We start from the raw sequence: 18,691 nt of genomic DNA on the forward strand, positions 1-18,691 counted from the left end.
ATATAAAAGATCGGCACTAATAAATCCAGTAGGTAATTCAAGAAAAACTTCTTTACCCAGAGGGTGATTTGACTGTGAAACTTGCTACCACAGCAAGCTACTAAGATGAATAGTATAGATGTATTTAAGGAGAAGCTAAATAAGCACATGAGGGAAGAAGGAATAGAAAGATATGTTGATTGGGTGAAGATGAATTACAGAGGGCCAAGGCTTATGTGGAGCATAAACATTGGGTTGAATGGCCTGTTTCTGTGCTGTAAATACTTTGAATTCAGTCTTAAAAGTCCCACCAACATCTCTGCTATAGAGTTGATTATACCAGGCCAAACAGGTCATGGAACGAGATGCTCAACCCATCCATAATAGGACCAGAACCAGGAGCACTGCAGGACCACAAGCGCACAAGGAGCCCTTTTCTATTTACCCAGACTAATATAACCAAATAAGAATAATCAACAAAAATAGTTGAATGATCCATGGAACATTGACTAGTTTATGGCAAATACTAATGTAACTACAATTACAAAACGGTCCCATCAGCAAATAATTCTGCTATTATAACTACAGTAACATAATATTCATATACAGTAAAATATATTACCACTTACTTCTGATAATGCAGCCCCTGTATGATACAGAATAAAAAGGTATTACCCTTTACTCCAGATTTAACTGTCCCTGTACAGTACAGAGTAAGGGGTATATTATCCCTTTACTTCAGATAATGCTGTTCATTTATTTTATAACAGATTATGAAAGCGTGGTTTCCTATTTCAAATCTCATAAGTCATTAAGAGTTTGAACTTGTCAAAAGGTTCCTACCTTGCAGAGCAAGACCCGCATCCTGAATGGTGAAAATAAACACAGCAAATGGTGCGAGTGGAGACTTTGCAATGATCATCTGCAACAGAACAGCGTATAAGAGATGCTGAGTTGGAGGTAACAAGAGTGAAGGGTCTTCAAAAACATTAATTTGCAAAAAGCAATAGTTGTCTCTTGCACTAATTCTGCCTGCTTCCAAGCGGTATCAAAAATTACCAAAACGCATTGTTCTATAGCCCAGAGTAAATACAATATCAAAGATTGTCATCTGTTAGCTGTGGAGAGTGTGGGAGTAAGTTACTTTAATAAATATGCTGTTCACTTTGAGGACTGTTCATACTGTGGACCTTTCATGCCTTTGACACAAACTGTTAAAGCACTCCGAGCAGATACTTCAGACATTAGGGCCTGCACAACTAAAGGCATGGCTACCAGTGAACAGCACAGGTTAGAATAAAGCTCCCTCTACATTGACCATTGTACACATCGCTGGCCAAATATGGTTTTAGTTTAGAGACTAAATCAAATTGCCTCCCTCAGGCCAGCTAACACCTGGGCTTGGAATAATGTTCCTGCCACTCCATGCCTTAACCCAACCTCAGAAGAGCATCTCCCAACACAGACTGAGACATTTTCATTTCTCGCATCAGCCATGGTCTGGTCTTCATAAATTTCCTAAATTGCGCATTGTGTTGTCCTTGAAGACTCATCCACCCTGTGTATCTCCACCCAAGGTTTCCCTTCCCATCCACACTGTCACTTTTGGAATCCTCCAAGGGTCCATTCTTGGTCTCCCCCACTTTTCCAATTACAAGCTGCACCTTTATGACATTATCCACGAACGTAGGATCACTTTCCACATGTACCCTTGAGACAGCCAGCTCTACCTCTCCATCACCCCTCTCAACCTCTTCACTGCCTTGATGTCATCAGATCCCCGCGTTCCTCCAATTATGGCATCTTGCGTAGCCCCAATTTGCATCACTCCGTCCATGGCAGCTGCTTAGGTCCCAAGTTTCATAATTTTCTTCCTAAACCTTTTTGCATCAGTAGCAACCTCCTGCTATATTCTATGTCTTAAAGCCAACCTTTTTTCCCAAACTTATGCTCAACTGCCCCATAATTTCCTACATTACAACAGTGGCTACATTTCAAAAGTACTTCATTGGCTGCAAACGTTCTGAGGCATTCTGTGGCACTAACTAAACGAAAAGTGTTCTTTCTTAGTATCTCCTCTATTAGCTGGGTGCAGATACTTGTCTGATCAGGCTCTTGTGTAACACCATGGGATATTTTGCGATATTAAAGGTGCTATATAAATGCAAGCACTTCTCAAGTATGGATAATATTTGATAATGCGCATCAACTGGATGGTAATAAACAATTCCAACAACAGCAAAGTTACAGCATTGATTCCAGGTTCATGTTTGTGGCACAAATGTAGCAAAACAGATTTTATTGCCTTTTAGAACTTTTTAAAAAAATTTATAATATTTCTGCCATGCTAGATTCTGCATGTAAGGATTAACTGCTAAGGTTGTACATAATATTTTTTTCTTAGCTGTAAGCCAGCAGCACATAGCTTGCCTGCTTACAGAAAGTTGGCTGAAGTATTAGTTATCCTTAGCTAATTATATTTATACCAGTTACAGTTATGCAGGGTTAGACAAAGTCAACTTGGACTTATGAAAGGGAAATCATGTTTGACAAACCTACCGGAATTTTTTGAGGATATAACTAGCGGAATAGATAAGGGAGAGCCAGCGGATGTGGTGTACTTGAATTTTCAGAAAGCTTTTGATAAAGTCCCACATAAGAGGTTAGTGTGTAAAATTAAAACGCATGGGATTGGAGGTAATATATTGGCATGGATTGAGGATTGGTTAACAGATAGAAAACAGAGAGTGGGAATAAATGGGTCTTTTTCAGAGTGGCAGATGGTGATTAGTGGGGTACTGCAGGGATCAGCGCTTGAGCCCCAGCTGTTCGCAATATATATCAATGACTTGGATGAGGGAACCAAATGTGATATTTCAAAGTTTGCTGACGACACGAAACTTGGTGAGAATGTGAACGATGGTGCGGGGGCAGTGTTAAGAGGTTTCAAGACGATTTAGACAGGTTGAGAGAGTGGGCAAATACATGGCAGATGCAGCATAACATGGATAATTGTGAAGTTATCCGCTTTGGTAAGAAAAACAGAATGGTGGTATTATTTAAATGGTGATAGATTGGGAAATGTTGATGTACAAAGTGACCTGGGTGTCCTTGTACACCAATCACTGAAAGCAAGCACACAGGTGCAGCAAGCAGTTAAGAAGGCAAATGGTATGCTGGCCTTCATTGTGAGAGGACTTGAATACAGAAGCAAGGATGTCTTACTGCAGCTGTACATGGCCTTGGTGAGACCACACAAGACCACACCTGGAGTACTATGTGCAGTTTTGGTCTCCTTACCTAAGAAAGGACATACTTGCCATAGAGGGAGTGCAGCGAAGATTCACTAGACTGATTTCTGATATGGCAGGAGTGTTGTATGAGGAGAGATTGGGCCGACTAGGCCTGTATTCATTGAAGTTTAGAAGGATGAGAGGGGTTCTCATTGAAACGTATAAAATTCTGACAGGGATGGACAGACTGGATGCAGGGATGATATTTCCTCTTCCTTGTGGGTCTAGAACAAGGGATCACAGTCTCAGGATATGGGGTAGACGATTTAGGACTGAGATGAGAAGAAACTTCTTCAATCAGGGGGTGGTGAACCGATGGAATTCTCTACAACAGAAGGTTGTGGAGGCCAAGTCACTGAAGTTATTTAAGAAGGAAGTCGATAGATCTCTGGACTTTAAAGGCATCAAGGGGTACGGGGAGAGCGCAGGAGTGTGGCATTGAGATAGATGATCAGCCTTGATCATACTGAATGGCGGAGCAGGCTCGAAGGGCTGAATGACCTACTCCTGACCCAATTTTCTAACTTTCTATGTACAATAAAACATCTCATTCTGTTGGGTGGTGGCAGTGTCTGGGAACACTGGAACCTCTACAGTGCAATTCTATTCTATTCAGCCAGTGGAAAGCCAATGGGGGCATAGCTGGGCAGGTGTTAGAGGGTGTCCTTCTCCCATATCCAATGGGTAGAATCCCATCACAGGGTAGTAACTTTGCTTGACTTCTCTTTGGGCCAATGCACCACTGAGATATTCAGAGTCAAGTGCAGTCTCTCTCTCTCCCTCTTTGAGTCACTGGGGGCGGAATCATCCCAAATTTGCACTAAGTGCGGTAGGGGACGGGTAAAACAATGTTTTACCTGCCAGCCACAATGGCGGGTTTTCGTGCTGTATCATCCCAAACCTGCTGCATTAGTTATGCATTCCTAGGAAACATGCCGTTTCAACGGTGGGTGAGCTCTCATTCACCCGCCACGCCATCACCTCGCCACTTCATCAAACTGGGTGCCATATTTAAAGTCCAGCCACATGCACATCTCTCAGTGCTTCCAGGCCACAACCACTGCAGAAAAGATGTCCACAAAAGGCAAAAAGACTACAGCCCCCAGCTTTAGTGACACGTCAATGGAACGCCTTTTGGACGCCATGGAGGCCTGCCATGATGTCCTCCACCCCACTCTGGCCACAGGATGGACAGCAGAGTGACCAACCAGGCTTGGGAGGCGGTGGCACTGATGATCAGTGCCAGTGCTCGACAGAAAAGGTTGGCCATCTAATGCAGATAGAGGATCTGCGCAGCCAGGGTATGGCAACCATCTCTAAACTCTAAACTCTCACACTCAAGCCCATCACACATTCACTAGCATCTCACTCACTGCCAGCTCAAGGGACATCACCACCCATTCTCACACATGTCTATCTGGTCTCATCCCCTCTGGAGACTGCCTCCTCAGCCCTCAGTACCTTGAGGATGCTTGCACAGGTCAACGTGACCCCACACACACCATAGGTTACCTGCCATCCCCAGTACAGCTCACGTTCTGCAGCCTCTTCCCTTGCCTGAGACCGCTTCTCTCCCCCTCGCCCAGCAAGCCCTAGCCCTGCAGCCATTGAAAAGCCACCCACATATGGCTGATCTGTTAGGTAGAGACCTGCCTATCAGCCCCCCTAAAAGTGATGTGTGGTTGTTTGTGAAGCCTGGCGCTGATGACCTCGAGCGCTGACTGAAGCATGGTAGGCAAACAAACCTTGAAGTCCCAAACAAAGTGCAACCTGCCAGGTGCATGTCGCTTATGTGCTGTGGTGAAATGTGTCAGTGTGTTTTTCTGCCTACGTGGGTGGATGATCCAGCTGGGGGTGTGGGCTGATTCCAGTGGGCTAACCTAATAATGATATGCTGATGTATTACAATGAGGTTCCCGATGTCCAACGGTGGAGAACGTGACCTGCCATCGGCAGGCTCAGCAGATGATTGCATACTGATAATGCCAACGAACACACACGACACAGGCGGGCACAGAAAATCCCGGCCTGAGTGTCTGTTAATTTTGCAGAACACAAAAAAAGAGCATCTGCATTTCAAAGATGCAGATTGAGAAGATTATCTCAGAGGTCATCAACCTTTAGAGAGATATTTAGAGAGATAAGTTGCTGTGTTGCCATTAACCAGAGCAAAAGAAAATATATCGTTCTATACAATTGTATACTGTTGTTCACATATCTTATTTGAATTATTATTATGAAGTCTGTTTTGCGTCTTGGTCCAGTGTTTATTCAGTCCACCTTCTGTAAGGAAAGAATTCAGGTAAAGCGTGTAACCCTTTAATTTCCTTGCCTAGCAAGGATCAATTGGTTTTGAAATTTTCAACTTATCCTCAGCCTCCCAGCTTTTTGGGACAGAGTTCCAATTTTTCACCACCTTTCATGCGAACAAGTGCTTCCTGACATCACTCCTGAATGGCCTCTACTTTTAAGGTTATCCCCTTGTGCTGGACTCCCCCACCAGGTGAAACAGTTTTTCTCTATTTACTCTATCAAATACTTTAATCATCTCAAACACCTCAATTAGATCACTCCTAATCTTTCTGACTGATTTTTCACTGACTCAGGGGTACTGACAGATCAGCAAACATTTGGGTAACACACTTGCTTTGCCAACTGAGCCATGGTGGAAGGGCCCACCCACCAACTTCTCAATAGTGGACTGTGATTCCTAAATCTAATCTCAGTGCAGAGTGAATGTGGCTAAGATCTTTTTGCTGCACTGGGAGGCGTTGACAAGCCTTTCTTGTTTTGTTCTTTTGCCCTCTCTCCCCCTTGCTCTAAGTAGTTGAATGCTGAATGCAACCCATCTGTCAGTGAGATGCAATTCCAGACCTTTTATTGTCGTTTGCAGGGGGAAGGTCATAGCGACATCCAGTTCCCACATATACAACAGAGGAAGGATTAGCTGCTTGACTTGCCGTGCTTAAAATACACACATCTCTGCAGGTACAAAGCCATTTATACTTTAAATGGAAAAACAAAAAGCCTCGGAAAGTCTGTTTCCTTGGGGATTTAATAGCTCCTGTTGCATTAATAAGGTCAAGTCAGATTGCTGCAGCTCACAAGCTTGAGCTTCCTCCTCTTTAACGGGTGAGCACAGCTGATGAGTACTAAAACTCAGTACCCGAGTCACAGAGCGATGTCCTGATGCTTACTGTCAGTTCTCGATTGTTCCAGTGAACTTGTCCTTTCATCCTCAAGGTATTGGCTCCTGCTGGTTCTAATCTGCAAACTTGCTGATATTCAAAGTAGCAATTCGTCACATGAGAGTCCAGGCATTGATTGGCACCCTATTCAACTGAAGAGAGTATCAAAGTTCTAACCTCAACAGACAATTCTGTGTATATATTATGCACACTCTCTCCAGTACCACCTCTCAAACTCCATTTAAAAGGCCAGTGGGTGCATGGGAAAACCATTATATTCAAGTTCCCCTTCAAACTATCTTGAGTTGGAAATATATTGTTGTTCCTTCATTGCCAGTGGCTCAAAAATCATATAACTTCCTACCTTTGGGAGTAACTTCACTACACGAACTGCAGCGATCACCACCACCTTCTCAAGGATGTCCACAATTGGCAATAAATACTGGTCTTGCCAATGACAAGGACAAGAAGATTCATTCCTGTGAATGAATCTTCTTCAGTTCTTTGCCCAAAGGCAGGTCTGGTCCATAGTGCCATGACCTCCACCACAATTAGGGCAAGGAGGCGGGTCCCAAATCCACCACAGCCGGACTGGGGATGAAACCCCGTGCTGTTGGCACCAATGTAATCCATACCAGCCGTCCAGCCTACTGAGCCAACCGGTCCCCTAAGGAGTCGTGTTGCCGTGGCAACAAACACTTTTGTGCATGTTGTAGTCCAGAGCTGTGAATAGTGATGGCAATCCAATTTTCTTTCCATCACATGGCTGACCAGGAAACTCTCCCTCTCTTACCGCCAGCCACTAATGTACGTTGAGAGGATTTACAAGTTGATACTCAACCTGTTTGGCTGCGATATAACTTTTTGCTGGCCATCAAGTCCTGGAGTGGGACTTGAACCCAGACCTTCTGGCTCAGAGGCAGGGACACTACCCACTGCATCTCAAGACCTCCTTGCCAATGAATCTAAGGATGGAGAATAAATAAATGGCATTACTAGCAATGCACACATTCCATTAATGCTTTTTATAAAACAGGTAGCACTCATTGAATAGTTATTGGGCATGGGATCTTTGGCTGTACTTTTCCCTTCTCTAGCCCAAGCATGGAGGTCACTCATGGAATCACAAGTGATGCCAACATACTGAAGTCAGCTAACTCAGCACAGTCAGGGATCGAACCTGGGGCCTACTGGACCTGTATGGCTCAGTGCACATGGGGCTATGTGCTGAGCTCCTCCAGTGGAACTGTCATTATTACATATTGAGCTTTCTGTGGTATTTTATTCCATTATTAAAGCACCAGAACACTCCTGTGTTACTCACTTCACCTGGGGTTCCCACCAGTGTCAATGCTTCACTCTGGTCATCCTTCACTCATTTGTGATTTGTGTTTGTCTTCAATCAGTGAATTCCCATAGAGAAACAAGAAATGAAATTAGAATCTTTTCCTCATATACAGACCAGAGTGACCTTTGCTCCAAGGCTGAGTTCTCTGGCTTTAGCTGGGATGCTACAATTGACTCAATAAATCTGGCTTTCCTGGAGACTCTGCAATGACCTTGATGTCATGTGTGTGAATGTTGGATGAGGAAAGGATCATGCCCAATTGTGGTCTTCCACAGTCAGATAGCCTGTCAGCATTCATTGTCGAAGGGTGAAGGTCTATCACTTGATTGATGCTCTGGGTGGCGGGATTCCATATGCTTAAAAGCCTGCTAGTGCCTGTTATGGATTTGGTTTGTTGGATTACCTGGAGCTTGGTGGAACTCTCCTGCTCTTCTGTAAACAATGACATGGAATCTATTATGAATGCCTTGTAATTGCACGCCAACTGGGTTTAATTATATTCAGGTGATGGGCATTAACAGGGGATTCATCTGTGCTTACTTTTATATATCATTCTTGAGATGTGGGCGTCGCTGGATAGGCCAGCATTAATTACTCATGCCTAATTGCCCTTGAGAAGGTGATGGTGAGCTGCCACCTTGAACCACTACAGGCTTGGCCTAAATAGCCAAGTGGTTATGGTACCGGGTTTGTAACCCCAAGATCAAGAGTTCAAATCTCACAATGGCAAACTATGAAACAATGTAACTTCATCTGAAACAGATGGAAATGGGTTTGTACTTGCAAGAGTTTGAAACACTACAGACCATGTTACGTAGGTACACCCACAGTGCTGTTAGGGAGGGAGTTCCTTGATTTTAACCCACTGACAGTGAAGGAACGATGATACAGTTCTAAGCCAGGATGGCGTGTGGCTTGGAGGGGAACTTACAGGTGGTAATGTTCTCAATGCCTTTGTCCTTTTAGGTGGAGGTGGTCATAGGCTTGGAAGGTTCTATCAAAGGAGCTTTGGTAAATTGCTGCCATGCATCTTGCAGATGGTGCTATGCTGATGGTGGAGGGAGTCAGTGTTAAGGTGATGGTTGGGATGTCAAACAAGTGGGCTCCTTTTCCCTGGATGGTGTCGAGCTTCTTGAGTGTTGTTCGAGCTGCAGTCATCCAGGCAAGTGGAGGGTATTCCATCACACGCCAGACTTTTGCATTGTGGATGCTGGACAGGCTTTGGGGAGTCAGTAAGTGAGTTACTCACTGCAAAATTCCCAGCTCTGACCTGCTCTTGTAGCCACAGTATTAAAATGGCCACAGCATTTAGATACATATGTAGCCATTGAGCCGGCTGAAACTGTGGTTGTCAGGTTTGGAGGTGCATGATATATAATGTGTGTCTTTATACATTTACAAGCTTTTAAGTACAAATACTACCCTAGTTCTATCTTTCACCACCTGGCTATCTGATTTGTAACACACCAGAGAGGGCAGGCTGTTTAACATCTCATCTGAAAGAAATTGAAAGAAAGAGGAAAAATTGGAAGCAATGCACAACATGTAAGCAGAAATGTGGCATGGCAAGTTTGAATTTTCAATGCCAACTCATTGCAGAGAATGAAATCCGAGACAGCGGACATGCCCTTGACTTAACATCTCATTCAAAAGATCATACTTTGAACACTGCAGCACTCCCTCGGTACTGCACTGGGGCATTAGTCTATAAAATATAAAAATTGCCGAATGAAAATAATAGTTAAAAAAACCTTCCTAGAGATCATTTTGGACTGATATCTATCTCCTAGATGGTAGTGTGTGCAGGCATCTGAAAGAATTTGGAAGGGCACAGTGCGCAGATCCTACCAGTGCATAAATATTAGGGTCAGAGTTTGGTACGAGCGACAAAGTGCAGAGCTACATATACCTGCACAAGTCTGCGAGGAGACGTTATGCTTGGATTGGGATCTGTATGCTATTGGAGTGAACCAGCAGGAATGCTACACGATGATGAAGAATGCTTTTATCAGAACCTTCATTTCTGGAATGCTGTAGTGTTATCTGAAGCAGCCAGCCAGCAATGCAGCTAATCAGCTAGGCCATGGTCTTGGTAGGGCTCCTTCTGTTCCTAAATTAAACAAAGAGTGAAAGAAGTGCATTTATATGTGCCTTTCATGACATCAAGACATTCCAAAGCACCTTACAGCCAATGAAGTGCTTTTAAGAGTAGTCACTGTTGTAATGGAGGAAACACAGTAACAATTCTGCGCACAGCAAACTCCCACAAACAGCAATGTGATAATGACCAAATAATTACATGAATCGCCTGGATTCTGCAACTCATTGTAAATTTAAACTTCCTGAGTTCTGGCCTGCTTTGCAGGTGGAAACATTTTTTCTATGCTTACCCTATCAAATCCTTTTATAATCTCAAATACCTGTCAGGTCTCCATCTCAGACTTCTCTTTTCTGGAGAAAAGAGCCTCCATCTGTTCAATCTTTCCCGATAGGTATAATTGCTCAGTTCTGCTAATATCCTATCTTTTTTTGCACCTTCTCCAGTACTTCTATGTCCTTCTTATAATCGTGCACAATGTGTAACAGAATTGTGCACAGCCCTTCTCAAGGGCAATTAGGGATGGACAATAACTTCTGGTCTTGCCAGCACTACCCATCTAGGCAATTGGAAAATATTCCGTCACACTCCTGACTTGTGCCTTGAAGATGGTGGGCAGGCTTTGCAGAGTTAGGAGGTGAAGTTCTGACCTTCCCTTATAGCCACAGTATTTATATGCTTGGTCCATTTAAGATTCTGGTCAATGGTAACCTCCAGGATGTTGATGGTGGGGGGTTCAGTGATGGCACTTGTGTGACATAAATAGTACTTGCTAGGCTGAGTAAATTGGCCTATACTTTCTGGACTTTAGAAGAAGGAGAAGTGATCTCATTGAAGCCCGCAAGATTCTGAAGGGATTTGACAGGGTAGGCACTGAGAGGTTGTTTCCTTGGCTAGAGAATCTAGAGCAAGGGGGAAAAGTCTTAGGATAAGGGGCCAATCATTTAGGATTGAAATGAGGAGAAACATCACTCAAAGGGTTGTGAATCTTTGGAATTCTCTACTCCAGAGAATTATAGATGTCCTGTCATTAAATATAATTAAGGCTAAGATAGACAGGTTTTTGGACTTTCAGGGAAGAGATATGGGGAGTGGTTGGAAAAGTTGAATTTAATAGTGTTGGTGCAATGACACACCCTTGTTTGACACTTATTTTGACAGGGAAGGTGTCTATAATGATCTGGATACTGGAGACGGAGAGGGCCCTGAATATTGGAGACGGTGAGGGCTCCAGGTACTGGATACTGGGAGGGTGTTATGGCACAGCGGATGGTAAATGCTGACATGTTCAAATCCCAGAAAGAACTGCCACAACTATCTTACAATTTGTATTTATTTTGAGATGTGTGCCTTGAATTCAATACTAATAAGACCACCAAGGCTTATAGGTTTCTTACAAAACTAAATTAAACCTTTCTTAATAAAAAAAAATGATTTTAAGCACATTTTTGGTTTACAAATTACTACTATGATAACTCCTGGTTCCCCTGATTAATCTAACTCCCAGTTACACCTCCGTTAAGGCAACAGTAAAACACATAGGGCAGAATTTAGCCCTCGATGGGCGGGGGGGGGTCCCACTAGCTTGCTGGCGGGCGGGCAGCTAAACTCCGCAGCAAAAACGGGCCCCGCCGCCATTTTGAGAGGGCGGGCCAATTAGGGCCTGCCCAGCGGGCCACCCGACAGGAAGCACTATGCGCTTCCTGTGCAGTGGAGGAGAGGTGGATTCCCCAACTGTCAAAGTGTGCTGTTTCTTGCATGCGCGCGAAAGAGCGCACTACCCACTGGGACAAAGTGCTGTCACAGGGAGTTCACTGACAGTGCTTCAAAGTTTAAAAATAGAACAGTAAAAAAAATTAACATGTCCCCCTCATGTGGCAATGTCACACAAGATGGGACATGTTAATAAATATGACTTAAACTTTAATAAACTTTTTAAAAGCAGACATGAAACCTCATCCCGCCAGTGGATGAAATTTCATGTTTTTTCAGAAGACGCTGGGACTCCTGGCCTGCCCGCCAGCCTTAAGGCTGGATGGGCAGGGCCTTTAATTGTCTTAATTATCCTGTCAATGGCCTCAATTGACCAATGACAGGTCGGCGGGCGGACAACTGATTTGGCTGTCTGCCCGCCTTCCTGAATATTCAAATGGCGTGGGATGACATCGGGGGTTCCGTCCGACATCATCCCGTGTCATTTTCGCAGCAGTGAGCAGGCCCCACCCCCAACTTGCCGACAGAAAAATTCTGGCCATAGATTTTAAAAGACCCAGGCAAAGTAACATGATATCCTGAATAGTTGAATTCAAAGTGAGCTTTCTTCACTTCAGGTCGTGTAGACAGCAACTTGAGGCTCAGAGGCTGGAAGCTTTTCACACTTGCTAGATCTTAGAAAGCCTTCCTCTTACACACAATCTCATCTCCTTTATATAGGTTTCTCCCTTTTTAATGTAAATCCCATTGTCAAAATATATCTTTTTAGCTCTACTTTTCTAATAATAAAAATCATTCATAGTACCAATTTGATCAGTAAGCTTTGGAAAAAATAAACACAGTTTGGCTTCTTCTTCCTCTTTTGAAATTCAAATTACTCTGGTTTATTTAAAAATGCAAATTTCCCCTTACAACTCACATTCTAAAACTTCCACCTTACAATAAATTCCAATAACATTATGAAAATTATTATATATTCCTGACAGAGGGCTACCAGTGTGAATTCTCCAAAGTGTGCACCACTGCTCCTCCTGCAGTAATGCAAGTGTTATTCCCATTTAATACAAACTACTTATGCGAATTTGGATTTTCAGCAAGGACATCAGGGCAAACAAACTACTGAGCTAGTATGAACATTGACCATGATCTGCGCTTATGCTTGATGAAGATACCTCCACATCTGGATAGAACTGCTGTTCAGCACCAGCAACAATTGTCACAATAAGCAAGTAAAACAAACATAAATACATGTGATTAATTGTATATCTAATCATTATACAAAAAAAATTCACTGTTGCAGAGGCCCCTGGAACTTTTATAATATGGGAGGAAGGCCTCGGAAGCAACAAGGTTGAAAACTCCCATACTATCCAGTACCTTATCCAAAGTCTTTTGCAAATCCAAATATATTACACATGCATTAATCTTGTCCACACCTTCTGTTACTTCTTCAAGAATTCAATAAGGCTGGTCAAGCATGTGGTTCCTTCATCGAAATTTGCGCTGATTATTCCTTATTATGTTTTCAGTTTCTAGATTTTTTTTAACTGATTGTAGAAGAGGCTGCAGGTGATACAATTCATTGAAAAAGATCCTAAAGACATGGTTACCCATGTCTGGATCCAGAGTAAAGATTAAACACAACACCTGCAAATATCATAATAATAAAAAAAATACTGTGGATGTTGGAGATCTTAAATAAAAACAGAAAGTGCTGGAAAAACTCAGCCTGGAAAAACTGGCAGCATCTGTGGAGAGAGAAACAGAGTTAACATTTCAAGTCAAATATGATTCTCCTTTGGAACAGTTCCAAGAAGGGTCATGTTGGACTCGATTGTTTCTCTCTCCACAGATGCAGCCAGACCGACTGAATTTTTCCAGCACTTTGTTTTTATACCTGCAAATGCCATGTTCTTTACAATGAAAATTGGGCCATCATCGCATATTTCACATGTCACTATAGACAACCCTGCCAACCACAACGCAGGGGCACAAAGCTCCTTACTAATAAAGTAATCGAGGGGCTCTTGTGATTGCATTATCTCTTTATATAACACTTTTCACAACCTCAGGATGCCCTAAGGTGCTTTATAGCCAATGAAGCACTTTTGAAGTGTGAATGAAGTATTTGTGAAAATAAGCATATACCACACCAACAGATTTCAATACAAGAACACCCACAATCATGAGGAGAAAAAATGTCTTAAAGTCTGCTTAACCTACTGGTGCTTACTCATGAATTGGGCCTGGAACTGGGCTTGAACTGCATTTCAGAGACCAGTGCATCCACTAGTCTTTCGGTCACCTCCAGTGAAGCCAGTTCAAACCAGATTGGGACTAGCTTATGACAGTGTAAACCAGTTTGATGTGGGACCGGTTTGTAATTGGCTCGAGCTGCTTTTTTCCAGAAAGCAGGGATAACTCCCGCGCTCTTCCGTGAAATAACGCCATGGGATCTTTCACATCAATAAGAGAGAAGATGGGGCCTCAGTTTAATGTCTTCTCTGAAAGATGGCACCTTGGACAGTGCAGCAGCATTCTCTCAGCTCTGCACTAGAGTGTCACACTTGATTTTCTGCTCTGGAGTGGGATTTGAATCCATAGCTTTCTGACTCAAGGTGAGAATGTTACCAATTGGGCCACAGCTGACGCTAATTGGAATTAAGAAGAACTGAGAGACTCTCAGTTAGCCCATTAAACCTATAGCATTGTCTGGTATATTAAGTGGGCCAGAGGCAACTGTTCCAAGTAAAAACTGGTTCCTTCTGATTCCTATCTTCCTTGTGTATTGCTTCGGAAGCCCGACACGTCACAGAATAATTCTGTCATAGGGGTCTACAGCACAGGAAAAGGCCCTTCGGCCCATCAAGTCCGCACCGGTCAAACAAGTACAACTATTCTAATCCCATTTTCCAGCACTAGGCCCATAGCCTTGTATGCCATGGCATCGTAAGTGCACATCCAAATACTTCTTAAATGTTATGAGGGTTTCTGTCTCTACCACCCTTTCAAGCAGTGAGTGCCAGATTCCCAGCACCCTCTGGGTGAAAAAAATTCTTCCTCACATCTCCTCTAAACTTCCTGCCCCTTACCTTAAATCTATGCCCCCTGGTTATTGATCCCTCCAAGTGGAAAAGTTCCTTCCTGTCTACCCTATCTATGCCCCTCAGAATTTTATACACCTCAATCATGTCCCCCCTCAATCTCCTCTGCTCCAGGAAAAATAACCCCAGTCTATCCAATCTGTCCTCAGAACTAAAACTCTCCAGCCCAGGCAATATCCTGATAAATCTCCTCTGCACTCTCTCTAGTGCAATCACATCCTTCCTACAATGCAGATTCCAGAGCTGCACGCAATACTCTAGCTGTGGCCTAATCAGCATTTTATACAGTTCCAGCATAACCTCCCTGCTCTTATATTCTATGCCTCGGCTAATAAAGGCAAGAATCCCATATGCCTTCTTAACCACCTTATCTACCTGTCCCGCTACATTAAGGAACCAGTGGACATGTACACCAAGGTACCTCTGATCCTCAGTACTTCCCAGGGCCCTACCATTCATCGTGTATCCCTGTGCCTTGTTTGTCCTGCCCAAGTGCATCACCTCACACTTATCCGGATTAAATGCTATTTGCCACTGATCAGCTCATCTGACCAACCTGTCTATATCCTCCGGTAATCTAAGGCTATCCTCCTCACTATTTACCACACCACCAATGTTCGTGTCAGCCGTGAACTTACTAATCAACCCTCCTACATTCAAGTCTAAATCATTTACATATACCACCAACACCGATCCCTGAGGAACCCCACTGGACACAGGCATCCAGTCACAAAAATACTCCTTGACCATCACCCTCTGCCACTCAGCCAACTCTGGATCCAATTTGCCAAATTGCCTTGGATCCCATGGGCTCTTACCTTCGTTGTCAGTCTCCCATGCGGTAACTTATCAAAAGCCTTGCTGAAGTCCAAGTAGACTACGTCAAATGCATTGCCCTCATCTACATAACTGGTCACCTCTTCGAAAAATTCAATCAAATTGGTCAGACATGACCTCCCTTTAACAACACCATGCTAACAGTCCTTGATTAATCCCTGCCCCTCCAAGTGTAGATTAATTCTGTCCCTCAGAATTGCTTCCAATAGTTTCCTCACCACTGAGGTTAGACTGACTGGCTTGTAGTTCCCTGGTTTATCCCTTCCTTCCTTCTTCAATAATGGTACCACACTGGCTGTCTCCAGTCCTCTGGCACCTCTCCTGAGGCCAGAGAGGTATTGAAAATTATTGCCAGTGCCCCTGCTATCTCCTCCCTTGCCTCACGCAACAACTTGGGATACATTTCATCCGGGCCTGGAGACTTATCTACTTTTAAGCCTGCCAGATTACTTAGAACCTCCTCCCTTTCTATGCTAATTTCTTTAATTATATCACAGATCTTCTACCTGATTTCCATACCCACGTCGTCCCTCTCACTTGTGAACACCGACACAAAGTACTTATTTAGAACCCTAACTACATCTTCCGGCTCCACACACAAATTACCACTATGGTCCTTAATGGGCCCTACTCTTTCCCTAGTTATCCTCTTACTCTTAATGTACTTGTAAAATAACTTTGGATTTTCCTTTATTTTACCTGCCAATGTTTCTTCATGCCCCTTTTTTTGCTCTCCTAATTTCCTTTTTAAGTCCCCCTCTACACATTCTATACTCCTCCAGGACTTCCGCTGTTTTGAGCCCTCAGTATTTGCCATCTACCTCCCTTTTCCTCTTTATCCAATCCTGTATATCCCTCGACATCCAGGGTTCCCTGGATTTGTTGGTCCCACCCTTTGTCTTTACTGGCATATGTTGGCCCTGCACTTTCCCTGTTTCCTTCTGTCTTTGCAGAGCCTGTGCTGGGGCGTGTATCACTAAACAATCTCGACATCCAAAGATGAAAGCATGCCACAGTGAACCCAGTTTAACAAATGATAACTAACCCAGCATCTAAATCTCTTCATTCAAAGCAACAACAACATGCATTAACATATAGTACCTTTAACATTGTAAAATGTTTCACGGGTTCCAAGCTGCTTCACAAGAGCAATTAACAAACTAAATCTGACACCGAGACATGTAAGAAGATATTAGGACAGGTGACCAAAAGCTTACTCAAAACGGTAGGTTTTATGGAATGTCTTAAAGTGAAAGAGAGAGGCAGAGAGGTTTAGGGAGAGAATTCCAGAGCTTAAGGCTTATACACCTACAGGCACAGCCACCAATGGTATGGCAAAGGAAGTGAAAGTTGCATAAGATATCGGGATTGGAGGAACATAGAGATGTCAATGGATTTTAGGGGTGGAGGAAGTTACAGAGATAGTGAAGGTGAGGATGAATCTTAACACAAGGATGTGAATTTTAGACAATGGTGTTTAAGAGAGAGTGCAGGATCATTTACATTTTCAAATTTTAAATTTACCTACTTTGTAATTTTTCAATTACAAAATTCTGTAGTGCATCTGCTCTGTTTTGCTGGTGCAGACTTAGAGACCTGACTTAAGCATTAGCCATTTCTGCACTGCTCTGACAATCAATCTCACCCCCTTCCCCCACTGACCCCAACATCCCACCCTTTGCTATTTAAGGATAACACCTCTGTCAATCAGAGTCCACTTGCCAGTCAATCAACATTCTCTTCTCATACAGTATAAATTTGTTGTTTCCCCGACATTGACATTTTCTTCTGAGTTGTCCTGATGAGTGCAAGACGAAAATCTTCTTCAAAAACTGTCCCTTTTTTCAGCAATACTCAAGTTCTGTGCTACCAAACAACTATTTGTAAACCTCTTATTTTTAAAGACCTCTATTAAGTCATCCTGCAACCTTTTCTTTTCTGGAGAAGAATGGTACACTGTACTCTTAGTTGTTTTCTAACCTTGAACCACAAGCCCATCTATTCCAAGGTTTACACTGAATCCTCACAGTTTTAGTTTGATTAATATTCTTTGATTGAGACATTCCCAAATATCTTTTAGAACTTTAGGGCCAACATGTTGTGGGGCTGTCAATATTAGTTGTCATTGTTGGTGTTCATACAGGGAACATGGGAAGAGGAAGTACTGAGTGGAGTTCTCTAGGACCCATACTTTCTTATTTATATGGACTCAGAAACCTCATGCAAAGTGGTCAAATTTGCAACTGGGTGGAGGCTATGAAGCCAGAGGAAATAGTTCTGAAATTACAAGAATAATGACATGGGCACATCAATAGCTGAGAAAGGTTCATGCATATAAGTGTGAAGTTCGACATCACATACATAGTCTCCAACCAGCCATTGCATTTTTGAGGGAAAAGTGGATAAATATTTGAAGCAGAGAAGGAAGGAGAGCTGTGGGGAGACAACCAGGCAGTTGATTGCCACAAAAAACAGCTGGAACAAGACACGGTGAGCCAAATTACCTCATTCTGTGCTATAATGCTCCAGGATTCTATGGTCTACTAAATGCAGGATCAAGGCTTGTTGCAACATTCGCAATCATGGGCAAGACTACTGTTTTTTCAGGACATTTAAGCTGTGATGATGGCAAGTACACAAGTTACAGCTTCACTATGTCTTACCAGATTTTTTTAAAAATAAGAACATAAGGAACAATGGGAAGCCATTCTGCCCCTCGAGCCTGTTCTGGCATTCAATCAAATCATGGTTGAGCTGTACCTCAACTCCATTTTCCAGCCTTTGCTCCAAATCACTTGATAACTTTATGTAACAAAAATCTATCAACTCAGTCCTGAAGGTTCCACTTGTTTCATAGCCTTTTGAGAAAGTTTCAAATGTATCAGTCACCTTTTTCCATCTCCTGCTTCAGGTACCATGCCCTAAGTTGGTGACCATGGACGTCCATTGGATTGGTCCATGATTAAGATTGACAAAGTACTGCAGTGGCTTGCCGTTGCCTTCAGTATGCTCTGACGAGGAAACTATCCCGCTCTTATTGCATGTCATCAGGTGCATTGGAAGGACGTACAGTCTGATAATCTACTTATTTAGCCACGTGACAAATGCACTTTCCACAGCCATCAAGTTCT

At 43.1% G+C, this 18,691-nt stretch overlaps 1 protein-coding gene across 15 annotated transcripts in view; it reads right to left on the minus strand.

Annotated features, from left to right (window-relative positions):
- Nucleotides 1-18,691, minus strand: part of rad51b (RAD51 paralog B) — a 687,200-nt gene that overhangs the window by 250,018 nt on the left and 418,491 nt on the right. For 13 of the 15 annotated variants that reach the window (XM_041214006.1, XM_041213995.1, XM_041213999.1 and 10 more), the window contains one exon: nt 823-901. The exons of 1 other annotated variant lie outside the window; for it this stretch is intronic. In XM_041214006.1, the coding sequence (XP_041069940.1) occupies nt 823-901 (79 nt within the window). Of the gene's footprint in view, nt 1-822; nt 902-9,717; nt 9,919-18,691 lie in introns of those variants that run through there. One more of the 15 variants, XR_005946234.1, reaches the window with a different exon arrangement.

Source organism: Carcharodon carcharias, chromosome 20, assembly GCF_017639515.1.
Source record: "Carcharodon carcharias isolate sCarCar2 chromosome 20, sCarCar2.pri, whole genome shotgun sequence".
NCBI classification, from domain to species: domain Eukaryota; kingdom Metazoa; phylum Chordata; class Chondrichthyes; order Lamniformes; family Lamnidae; genus Carcharodon; species Carcharodon carcharias.